The following is an 11,830-nucleotide window of genomic DNA, read 5'->3' as shown; positions in this document are numbered from 1 at the left end:
GACTCTGGGGGCTCCCGGAGCCAGCACGGGGCGACACACCAGCGCACCAAGGCCCAGGTGAATGGGCGGCCCGGCGGCACACGTGCAGGTGAGTCCGGCCAGAGGGCGTCGGCTCTGGGCGGGAGGGACGACGCGGGCGCCCGCAGCCCGCTCCGTGCACCCTGCTCCATGCACCCTGCACCCTGCTCCATGCTCCATGCACCCTGCTCCGTGCACCCCGCTATGAGCACCCCTGCTCCATGCACCCTGCTCCGTGCGCCCCTGCCCTGTGCACTCCTGCTCCACCCACTGCAGCTCCGCGCACCCCTGCACCGGGCTGGGGTGGGGGCAGTCTGGGGGAAGGCTGCAGCCTGGGTACCAAGAAGCTAGTTCCTTAACAAAACAGGGGAGGTTTCTGTTTATGCACCCTCCCCTCTGCTTCCAGGAAGCTGTCAGCCTTGAGGGAGAAGACTTACCGGTCTAGGGACCAGCAGGTGGCCTCATGGTTACATCCCTGGACTCCCACATGGTTGGCCACTGTTCCATTCTGGTAACCACTGGACTTGGCAGCTTGAAACACACTGGGTGCGTGTGCGTGCGTGTCCAAGATCCTGGGAGGAGAAGGGATTGCGGCATGGCCATCCCCACCCCAGGGGAGGGGTGATTTCTGGCTTTCTGCCTGTCTCTCCATGAGCACACATATCCTAAACCAAAAAGAAAAAAATCCTCTCTCAAGAAAAGCTGCACCCACCTCCCCAAACGGACCTTTCAGTCACCTTTTAGTTAAAAATGTTCTACTCTTTAAGAGAAAAAGAGAAAGCGAGCTGCCAGGCCTGGGACTCGAACTGCATTCAGCCACTCAGAAGGCCAGCTTAACCACCACGCCACCTGCTGGCCCCTAGTCTTTGACACAGAAGATGTAAAACAGGAACATTCAAACAGGAGGGTGGAGAGAAGAGCACTGGGTGGGTGCAGCCAGGTGTGCTGGCTGACCCGCGTGGGAAGGCTGCAGGTCCGAGTCCAGAATCTCCCACGTGTACCAGGCCTGGCCCGGGGGTGGGGACGGCCTGGTCGGGTGGCTGCCCACGGCCTGCAGTGCCAAGACCCTGTGGGAGGTGCTGTCTCTGCTTCCCTGACTTATAAAAAAAGTAAAACTTTTTTAAAAAGCCATTTTTAAAATAGATGAAAAACATAATGTCGGCCAATGAGGAAATGCAGGCACACTTGCCCAGGCAGCCCAACACACAGGTGACTACTTTTAAAAAGAAAACAAGGGTTGGGAGAATCCACATGCACCATGAGAATTTTTTAAAATTATTTAATTGTATTTTATTTATTTAATTTGATCAGAGAGAGAGAGAGAAAGCGAAAAGGCAACCCACCAGTTCCAGGACTTGAGCCACAGTCAGCCATGTGGGAGTCCAGTGCCTTAACTACCATGCCACCTGCTGGCCCCAGCAGAGGAATATTCCCCAGAACTGAAGACCCTAACTGTCCACACAGCAGGCTGCACAGCAGGTGACCCCCACGAGCCACGTCAGGGAGGACGTTTCAGACCTGCAGAGCACCTGAACCAGGCTTGCACAGGAGCGGGAAGGCCCAGACACACACCTGGCTTCAGACTCCGAGTGGTGCCCGTTAGCGCCCGAGGCTTGAGCACGAGGGGCCTGCCTTCACGGGAACCCTAAGGAGAAGTGAGTGCCGGCCTGGTTGTCAGGCCAGTGTGAGGAGACCTACAGGACCTCAGGAAGGGACGGGGGTGATGGAGCCATGTCCACTGCCGTGACCCAGGAGGGGCACGTCTGTTGAGTCTGGGAGGGGCTCCCTTGAGCACCCCGCGTGTCCGACTGAGCGCTAACGTCTGCACACGTCACAGGGCTCGGCACAAAGATGTGTGACAGGTGAGTGACAAGTGTGAAGGACAGATGGAGGCGTCCTGAAGAGTCGGGCCAAGGCAGGGCAGCCGGACCCCACACGGCCGCCGCGTGGCTCAAGTTCCGTTGGCAGAGTCTTGATAGGCACGTGTGTGCGTGCGTGCCCACGGCCCCGAGGAGAGGGGTTGTGGTGTGGCCGTCCCCAGGGGCTGGGGCTTTCTTGCTCTCCTCCTCTCCAGTGAGCTCATGTGCTCTAGAGCAGAGGGAAAATCATGCAGAAGGACCAGTCTCACTGCCCAGTGCTTAAGGGAGTCAGAGCCCACATGGCCGACCACAGATCAAGCCCGGGTCCCGGTCCCAGCGGCTTGAAAAACGCAGAGCCACGCGTGTGTGTGCCCAAAGCCCTGACAGGATGGAGAGACGGGGAAGGCACTGGTGTGACCACGCCCCGTGGGGGGGGCTTTCCCTTTTCTGTTTCCACGTCTCTCTGGCAAGGGACAGCTCCCCTTGACAATTAAACAAAAGCCCGGCAGGAGAGAGAAGTAGTACGGCCGGGCCTCGCTGTGAAGGGGCACAAGGTGAAATACGAAGCCCCGGCCTGGCCGGACAGCACCACGCGGAGCTGAATGGGGAACTGGACCGCGACGGCCACAGGTGCCGGCACGTGTCCGCAGGAGCGAGGGCGGCAACGCTCTGCCTGTGCCACGGTAGATGGTGCCTAAAGCTGGTAAACCACGACGTGGCAAATACAGCAGCCGAAGTGAGCATGCTGCCTCGGAGCGGGAGATGCGACGCAACTTTATAGAATCCCTGGAAGTGAAGCGCACCACGGGGTGAGAACACTTCTCTTTTTTTCTTATTTTTTTTTTAATAAGAGGGAGCCTGCATACAGGAGGTGGGGAGAGAGAGAAAGAGGGAGAGAGAACCCAACAGGATCACCCCACACTGGACATCATTCCGCCGTGGCCTCCCAGGCAGCAGGACCACAGGCGACCTATTCGGGCGGGTCTGGCCTAGGACCGGCAGCAGTGCCCTCCCACTGGGCCATTTTACTAAAAATAAAAAACAGAAAGAAAGCAGGTGGCACGGTGGAGGTACAGACTCCGGTCTGGTTCACTGATTGAGTACTGGACCTGGTAGCCGGAAACTCATGCCGGGCCGTGTGCACCTGCCCAAAATCCCGAGGAAAGACGAGAAGGGACTGCAGCGTGGCCACCCCCGGGGCGGTTTCTCCCTGTCCTGTCTGTGTGGCCGTGCACATGTAGAAAGCAGCTAAATTAGGCTAGAGAGCAGCCACAATAGTGACAAGTTAAGGGGTCCCTCTGTATTATAAACGCAGGTTAATGCTCTTTACCTGGTATTAGTCATTGATGATGCAGCCCGGGGCAACCGTGAGAAAGTTCCGCATATAAATCAAGCAATGTGTTTACATATAGTGAGATATTTTTAATATATTTAATTTTATTGATCATCACTGTAGTTTCTTAATTTGCTGGAGGGCACATGCACTCACCAGAGAGAGAACATGGGGACACGAGCTGCAGGTCCAGACCATGTGGGAGTCAGCACCGTCCCCGCCACGCCACCTAATGCCCCGGCACTCAGACCTTAATCAGAACCTCGCCCAGCTGGAGAAGACGGAACACACACTTGAACGGCTGACTTCCTGGGGTGCAGGTATGAACAAGCACGTTTTAGGAACACTGTGCAAATACTGGCTTCTTCAAGTAACATTAAAGAAGCTGCGTTTTTAAATGACGTAGGTGTTATGTCAGTATGTATGTTGTCAAATGCACAACGTATCCTATTTGTATGTGAGGCTGTCCTGACCTTAAACACCTCTGGGACCGCTGTGCTTCTGAGGTCAAATGTTGAGGTTTCTGTCCAGCCACCGTGGCACAGGTGGTGTTCTGGCCCCAGTGCTGGCCACAGGTTCAGACCCCAAGCCAGCCGGGAACATGGCAACTCGTGCTCAAGATCCCAGCTGGCTTCCTCTGCCAAGGGCTGGGGAAAGGAGCCTGGCACGGTAGGCCTATGACAGGCGCCTGCTTGTGTCTCCACAGACTTTAAGAAACAAGCTGGCGTAATGGCTATGTCGCTGGACTTCCACATAGTCGACCACGGTTCGAGTCCCAGACCCGGTGGCTTAAACTCACACCGGGCGCATGTGCGTGTGTGCCCAAGATCCCGAGATGAGAATGGAGGAGAAGGCATTGCGGCGTGGCACCCCCCCCCCGGGGTGATTTCTCGCTTTCTGTCTGACAAGCACATGCACCCTACAGCAAAAACCTCTCCAACAACAGAGAAGAAACTGGCATGTCCCCTCCTGCACTCATGGCCCTGCTCTCGAATACCTGCTGACAGTGTTGCCTTCTGACGGTGGCGCTGACAGGGTGCTCAATGGCAGGGCAGCAGGCCCATCAGTGGTGTGTAGTGACAGTGGGGGTGCCCAAGATCCCGAGATGGGAATGGAGGAGAAGGCATTGCGGCGGGGCCCCCCCCCCCCCGGGGTTATTTCTCGCTTTCTGTCTGACAAGCACATGCACCCTACAGCAAAAACCTCTCCAACAACAGAGAAGAAACTGGCATGTCCCCTCCTGCACTCATGGCCCTGCTCTCGAATACCTGCTGACAGTGTTGCCTTCTGACGGTGGCGCTGACAGGGTGCTCAATGGCAGGGCAGCAGGCCCATCAGTGGTGTGTAGTGACAGTGGGCTGGGACCACGGGGAAAGCTGCTCACTCTGCAGGGCCACCAGTGTTTCCAGTGTGTGGTGTCAGGGAGACGGGCACGGGCCCTGACCAGGACCAGCAGCCCCGTTGCAGAGCGTGGTGCTCTCCCGGCTGGCTCCGGGGCACGTCCTGACTGCCACGCTCTACACAGCAGTGTCCTCCCCTGCTGAGGACAGTAATGGTGTTTGCCTCTTCAAAACTGCTGTCACAGCTGGACTTACTCTCTTCTCACCCACCCCGGAAAAATAAATACGCCCTGGGGACCGTGAGGCCAGGCCTGGCTCGCCACCATCCATCCCTTTTAAGTCAGAGAGCCTCCAAGGACTGAAGACGCCGAAGACCGAGCTGTCGACGCCACCGTCCCGCCCGCCTCTGTGGGTCGGCTGCTCTTCCAGGTGACAGCCCTGGACACCACGCAGCGGGGCAGCGTAGGCAGTATGGCCCACCCACCCCTGATATGACAGGGACGCACACGGCTCCTCTAGGGAGATGGTCTCAGCCTTCCAGCAGTCGGCCGCAGACCTCGGCCCCCCTCACGTCAGTCCAAGTCAGAACAAATGAGGCACGCTTTTTTAAAAAATCCCCCCTTTAATCGACTAAAGTAAAGCCATGACATTTCATTTGGTAACCTGCTCAGAACTGTAAAAAAATCACCCGCTTGGCCCAGCCCTTACTGCGCAGGGCAAAACTTCCAGACAATTCTAATCCCATCCGGCCATTGCGAACTGCAGATAACAGAGACAGCATCTTCAGTGTGGAGCACAGCCTGCTCGGTGTGGGGCCTACCAGGCCTGAGCTGCACGTTCACGTCCTCGACAGGCCTCGGTTATCCAGGTCCTTGACCTGCAACGGGGACACGGGTTAGCCTCTGTGATCACCAGAGAGCTATTCCACCGACGGGTCCGGACACAGGTTGGGTCCTGCTGGCCCTACAGCCCCCGCAGGGGCTTGAATAATGGCCTCAGGGTATCAGCGAGGGGCAGAGGAAGGGACCCGACCTGCCCTCTGCAGCCATGGAGTTTCCACTGGGAGAGAAAATGTAGCTCACACACCCACACTTCTCCACCCCCCAGCCCGAGAGCCACAGAACAGGTCAGCCCCGCTGGGGAGGCTTCACTGCGACAGCTGGTGGGTGAGTGTCCTCCGAGAACACACGCAAGTGAGAACAGTAGAACCAGGGGTGAGCTGCAAGCCACTTCCCTGGCACAGCCGTCATTAGAAAGGCCCCTACTTGAACACGAGGCCCTTGCGCGGGGCGCGGGGGGGCTGGCCTGTCACCTTGTATATCCTGACCAGCCAGTGCTCTGTCGTGTACGCTTCCTCCAGGACATCCAGCTCGAAGTCCTTATTCCCGATCTCTGCATTCCGGACCCGGTCAAAGCCTGGCGGACGCTCTGGAAAGGGGTGGAAGGAAGCACTTTGTACAGTCCTGCGGCCACGGGGACCTTCTGTGCACAGCCACAGCCATCCGCGAGCACGGACACCGGCCAGCCAGGTGGCCCTAACTCCAGGCCTGCGTGAGGCCAGCTTGCGGGGCTTCCGGGGCTCAGCTCCGAGGGGGAGGCTGCCTGAGCCCCCGTGCTGGGGGAATGTCCACAGAAGCCATCTAACACACGGACCCTCCTGTGGGTCAGAGCTTACAAACAGCCAAGGCCTGGATCGACTGCGGAAACCCAGAGCAGACAAGGGGGAGATGGAACCTGCTCAAGGACGGCTGTGTGTACCCGGCAGCGTGTGCCCGAGGGAGAGGGAGGCCCTGTCTCACAGCCCACTGTCCCTCTGCAGTCACACCCTGACTGGGACACAGCCGAAAGTCACGGTCAAAGGCACAAGCCGGGGGCCAGGAAGTGGCAAGTGGGGAAGGTGCCAGGCTCCCGCAGGTCCACTGCAATTCAAGCCCCAGATGGACGGCTTGAAAAGTCACCAGGGGTGCATGCCCAAAGTCCAAAGGGGAGAATGGAGAAGGGATAGCAGTGTGGCCATCCTCCCTGGGGGTGACTTCTCACTTTCCCTCTCTGTCTCTGGCAAACACACACGCCTTCTGGCAAAAATATAAAAAATAAAACTGAAAGCACAAATCTGGAGCCAGACTGAGTTTGAACCCCAACTCTGCCAGCAGTCGGGGGGGTGGTGGGGCCTCAGAGCGGCGGCCGACGCACACCGGCCGGCGCGCGCCCAGAACGCCGTCCTACGCAGCCACTCACTGGCCTCGGTGTAGACCTGCCCGAAGCGGTAGTAGCACATCTTGTACATGAGGCAGTTGAGCAGCACCGGGGAGCCCTCCCGGTCCACACGGAACTCCCCAGTGGGTGTGTAGTAGTCGTTCTCCTTGATGTGTCTGCCCGTGTCTGTGCTCCCTCCGATCCGGACCATCCACAGGAACTTGTTGATGTCTGGGGGAAGGAAGGGGGAAATGCAGTGCGACAACTTGAAGCCCGGAACTGGAGAACAGCACGTTTCTACCCCAGTGCCGGGAATGGCTTCCAGCGAGCAGACCCGCACTCGGCACTGCAGACGCGCTCGGGTGTGAGTGCTCCCCAGAGAGAACGTGAGAAATGGCCCCCAGGGGGACAGCCATGCCCAGCCCCTTCCCCTCCATTGCCCTCTCGGGATTGTGGACAAGCATGGACCCATGCCAGCACACGTGACTTGCTTTTTCTTTCTTTTTTCTTGGGAGAGGTTTTTGCTATTGGGCTCGTGCGCTCGCCAGAACGACAGACAGACAGAAAGCGAGAAATCACCCACGGGAGGAGGTGGGGGGTGGCCATGCTGCAGCTCCTTCTCCTCCGTTCTCCTCTCGGGATCTTGGGCACGCGCGCACACGCGCCCGGCCTGAATTTAAGCCACCAGGTCTGGGACTCGAACTGCGGTGTACTACATGGGAGTCCAGCGACATAGCCATTACGCTAACTGCTGGTCCCCACCCCTCATTTTTAATAATTATTTTGTTTAACTTTATTTATTTACTTGCTTTTTACATTTGAACAGAGAGAGACGGAGCAAGAGAGGTTGAGAGGAGAAAGAGTGAGAAAGCAGGCCACCATGTCCGGGACTCGAACCACGGTTGGCCATGTGGGAGCCCAGCATCCTTAACCACCACGCCACCTGCCAGCCCCCAGATGTGATTTTCAAATGACCAGGTCCAGGACTCAAACCGCATAGCCAGCCACAAGGGGTCCAGCACCTTAACCTCCATGCTACCTGCTGGCCCACTATCCTTTTAAACAGACTCGGGGCCAGTAAGTGGCAGGGTGGTTAAGGGTGCTGGACTCCCACATGGCTGACCACAGTTCGAGTCCCAGACCTGGTGGCTTGCTTTCTCACTTTCTCTGTCTCTCTCAACAAATTTAAATGAATAAATAAAGTTAATTTTTAAAAAACGAAACAGACTCAGGAGAGACATTCAGAATAATGACTAAGATGGGCTGAGGTTGCTTTTTGGTGTGTGTGTGTGTGTGTGTGTGTGTGAGGGGGGGGGAGAAAGATGCTATTTTTTAAGTTTTTGCTGTACAGCATATATGCTTGCCAGAGAGAAAGTGAGAAATCACCCGTGGGAGGGAACGGCCACGCTCAGTCCTTCCCCCCTATTCTCCGAGAATCTTGGGCCCGCACACACAGTGCTTTCTCAAGCCACAAAGCTGACCACGTGGGACCCCGTGCCTTCATCCCCACTCCACACCATCTGGCGTGAGCTGCTGTTTTAAGCGTTGCCAGTCCTCCTGGACAGCACCAGCTGGGTGGTGCCACGGCAGCCATCTCGACCTCAGGTCCCTCCTCGCTGTAAAACCTCTCGGGCTTTTTGGAATTCTTACTAATAAAGCCTGATCATTTGACCTTGAGACATGAATTCAGTGTGAAAAAGAATGTGCACCTCTCCCACGTTCCACACAGGCTTTCGTGGATCTAACTGGTGAGTGTTCTGCACTTGCTGGAGAGAGACAGAGACAGAGAGAAAGTGCCCCCCCTCCCCCCGGGACAACCGCACCACAATGCCTTCTCCATCCCCACGGGATTTCACGTACGCATGCACGCATGTGTGCCTGGTGTTCAAGCCACCGGGTCTGAGACTTGACCCACACAGCCATGCACACAGGTCTCTAGGATGCACACAAGCACACGCACACAGGTCTCTAGGATGTCTTCACAGTTACGAAAACTCACAGGTGACTCCACACAACCCGGCAGTGCCGGGCAGCTCTGCGAAGGGGAAGGGCCTGCCTCCCGCCCCTGCGGCCATCATGGCCACACCACTCGCCTATCCAGTGGGCCGCTCTAGTCTGGGCACGCACACTGACCAGAGCGGGAGTGAGAAAGCAAGCTGCGAGTGGCTCGCCCAGGCCAGGCTGGATGGGGTTCGCCATGGCTGGCCGTGGGGAGTCCCACGCGCAGTCACTGCCCTACTCTCTGCCCAACAGCAGCCCCAGGATGGAACTCAAGGTGGGAATATGAGGTGGTCATTAACTGCGAGAAAACCCGCTATCCGCTAAGACCGTAACCGCTGACTGAGGGACTCGGCCGCGACTGACCTGTACGGCCATGATCACAAAGCCGTCTCCTGGGCCTGACCTGAGCCGGTACAGGGACTGCACCACCACCGTGGAGCAGGAACTCCGGCTCCGCAAGCACAAGCCGAAGGAGCACGGGAAAGCACGGAAGGGTCGCTGCTTCCCGGGACTAACGTGAAGGAGGTCTAGGCTGGGGCAGGGCTGCCCTTGCCTGTCGTAACACTCAGAGCTGTTCCACTTCCTAAGGCTTAAGCAAGTGTTCCTTCAGTTCTTTCTAGTGGTTTTGAAGGCAGAGAACTATACCTGGACACTTCTAAAATCCTGGGGCCAGCAGATGGCAGCAGTTACATCGCTGGACTCCCACATGGCCGGCCACAGCTCGAGTCCCAGACCCAGTACCTTGAAAATCATGCCACACATGTGTGCACACGTGCCCAAGATCCTGGGAGGACAAAGTAGATGGGAATGCAGTGTGGCCACCAGCAGGGGTGACTTTTCACTCTCCCTCTCACTGCCTCTCTCAGGTGAGTGCACACACCCTAAGGCAAAAACTTTTAAAAACGGGACCAGCAGTTGGCGTAATGGCTATGTCACGGGACTCCCGTGTAGTCGACCGCGGTTTGAGTGCCGGGCCTGGCAGCTTAAACTCACGCTGGGCCCGTGTGCGTACGTGCCCAAGATCCCAAGAGGAGAACGGAGGGGAAGAGATTGCGGTGTGCCCATCCCCCCGGGGGGTGATTTTTCTGTCTCTCTGTCTCTCTCTGTCTTTGTGGTGAGTGCATGCGCCCTATAGCAAAAAAAACTCTCAAAAAATTTTTTTTCTCAATAACAAAATGCCTTCAGTGAGCTGGCACCACAGCAGTGACTGAGCGCCATGCAGGGGACACACGTGTGCGTGTGCCAGGGTCAGGATCATGACGGGTGAAGAGCTGGAGGAAATGGCCCGCAGTGTGGCCAGACCCCACGGGGGCTCTCTGCTCTTACATGCACGTACGCGTACTCTCTGGCATCGGAAAATAAAAATTGAAAGAAAAAAATTCTTCTTGCCAATGAACAGAGGGAACCTGGTAACACACGCCATTTTATACACACGCATGGACTTACATGTGTGCACGCACACGCATGGACTTACATGCGTGTATGCACACACACATACGCATGGAAAAAATCTTTGGAGAGATTTTTTTGCTACAGGGCATGTGCGCTCACCAGAGAGACAAAGCGAAAAGTCACCCCTGGGGAGATGGCCATGCCACAATCCCTCCTCTCTCCTCTCAGGGATGTGGGCATGCATGCACCCTGTGAGTTTAAGCCGCCGGGTGCAGGACTCAACCACGGTCGTCTGCATGTGAGTCAGCGATGTAACACTACACTATCTGCTGGCCAGTACAGACCATCCCACAGCTGACATGCACTCCTAGGCGCCGCGTGCCGTTTCCTGGTTGTGGGACGGCCCTCACCTTTGGGCAGTTACGACGGGCCACGCCTACACGCAGACTATGCTCGCTTCCTGTTGGCCGACCAAACCCCAAACGCCTACACAGAAGTTGCGCATACTTAGAGACGCCCCGAACAAGAGAAGCAGCATGGGAAGGTGCTCCATCTCGCTCTCCCAGCACCCACAGCGTGGCACATTACCGTCGGACGAGTAGCCGGTGAGGCCTCCGAAGATGACAAGCACATAGCTGACGTCCAGCTCCCGCATGATCTCGTAGGCCTTCTCCTCTGTGGACGCCATTGCCTGGGACAGCACGGGGAAGGTCTCAGGGCGGGCCCGCGTCTCACGGTCGCCTCAGGGAGAGACGTCTCCCACCCGATCTGGCCGAGGACGGACGCCTCCTTGGCCATACCTGCCCTACTCGAGAAATGTGGGTGTTGTTCCACGTGTTGTTGTCCACCAGAATTGTCCGGTTCGCCATAGCCGTAATCTGATAGCCATAATCCCACCAGGACATGACCTTCGCGTCCTGGAAGAGGCAAGGGAGACAGAGGAGTGGGCCTGCTGCCTCTACTGGCCAGGGCCACGCAAGGAGCAGAGGGCGTCTTTGGTCTGCTACGAAGGGCAGGCCTCGACGAAGCAGTTTCCTCGTAAGTGAATGCACGCTGAGGCAGGGAGGAGACCCTGGCACCTAGTCATCCCCTGCACACAAGCCTGCTCTCCATGTTCCACCCCGACTACTTCATACCAACGAGCAGAACAGCGTGGGGGGGGCTGGCACCGGGTGCACTTATTAAATAACCCCCCGCACGGAGGAGTTACAGTGCGTGGGCAAATCCTGGCACGCGGGGGGCCAGGCAGCGCTGGCTCTGAGGTGCCGCCGCCGAGAGCCGCCAAGGCAGGATTCGATCGCAAGGGCACAGACGAAGCCCCGGGCCCTGGCATCGCGGGGATCGCAGTGGGGAGACTCATGCTTTTCTCTGGCTTCCGCCTGAGCGGCCCATTCACTGCTGACCTCGTCTCCTCTCAGAGCCGAGAGCGTCCCCCGTGATGCCAGCACGTGTCCAAGCAATCCGGGTAACTCCCAGGGAGGAAGGAGAAGGGACCCCACTGCTCCTCCAGACAGGAGTCTGCGGTCCCTGTTCTCCATCCGAAGGCCGATGTGACCCCGTCACCTCCCACCCCACGCTCACCTCGGGAGTGTTGTGACGAAGCCAGTAGTAGGCCTCCCGGAAGTCATCGAAGATGATGCGGCTGGCGTCCCCGCCCCGGGCCGACAGCCCGACGGCGGGGGGGGGGGAGG

The 11,830-nt window shown here is 57.6% G+C and overlaps 1 protein-coding gene and 1 long non-coding RNA gene across 8 annotated transcripts in view; one reads left to right on the top strand and one right to left on the bottom strand.

Annotated features, from left to right (window-relative positions):
- Positions 1-4,830, top strand: LOC102499229 (uncharacterized). 7 transcript variants are annotated; one of them, XR_001370535.2, is made up of 6 exons: positions 1-88; positions 425-564; positions 1,486-1,880; positions 2,355-2,686; positions 3,334-3,530; positions 3,917-3,973. It is a non-coding gene; the product is annotated as an uncharacterized LOC102499229 (long non-coding RNA). The 7 variants fall into 7 exon arrangements; XR_001370537.2 differs by having other exon boundaries at positions 2,349-2,686; XR_001370534.2 differs by lacking the exon at positions 3,917-3,973 and adding an exon at positions 4,796-4,830 and having other exon boundaries at positions 1,486-2,686.
- Positions 4,831-5,152: 322 nt separating this feature from the next.
- STT3A (STT3 oligosaccharyltransferase complex catalytic subunit A) overlaps positions 5,153-11,830 on the bottom strand; it is a gene marked incomplete in the record, with an annotated part of 22,431 nt that continues 15,753 nt past the window's right edge. Inside the window, 6 exon segments of the mRNA XM_027772595.1 lie at positions 5,153-5,427; positions 5,863-5,978; positions 6,789-6,977; positions 10,728-10,830; positions 10,940-11,056; positions 11,721-11,781. Coding sequence (XP_027628396.1) covers positions 5,389-5,427; positions 5,863-5,978; positions 6,789-6,977; positions 10,728-10,830; positions 10,940-11,056; positions 11,721-11,781 — 625 coding nt within the window.

Source organism: Tupaia chinensis, unplaced genomic scaffold (assembly GCF_000334495.1).
Source record: "Tupaia chinensis unplaced genomic scaffold, TupChi_1.0 Scaffold000037_4, whole genome shotgun sequence".
Classification (NCBI taxonomy): Eukaryota; Metazoa; Chordata; class Mammalia; order Scandentia; family Tupaiidae; genus Tupaia; species Tupaia belangeri.
The sequence above is the reverse complement of the archived record's forward strand: the minus strand, read 5'-3'. Positions and strand labels throughout refer to the sequence as shown.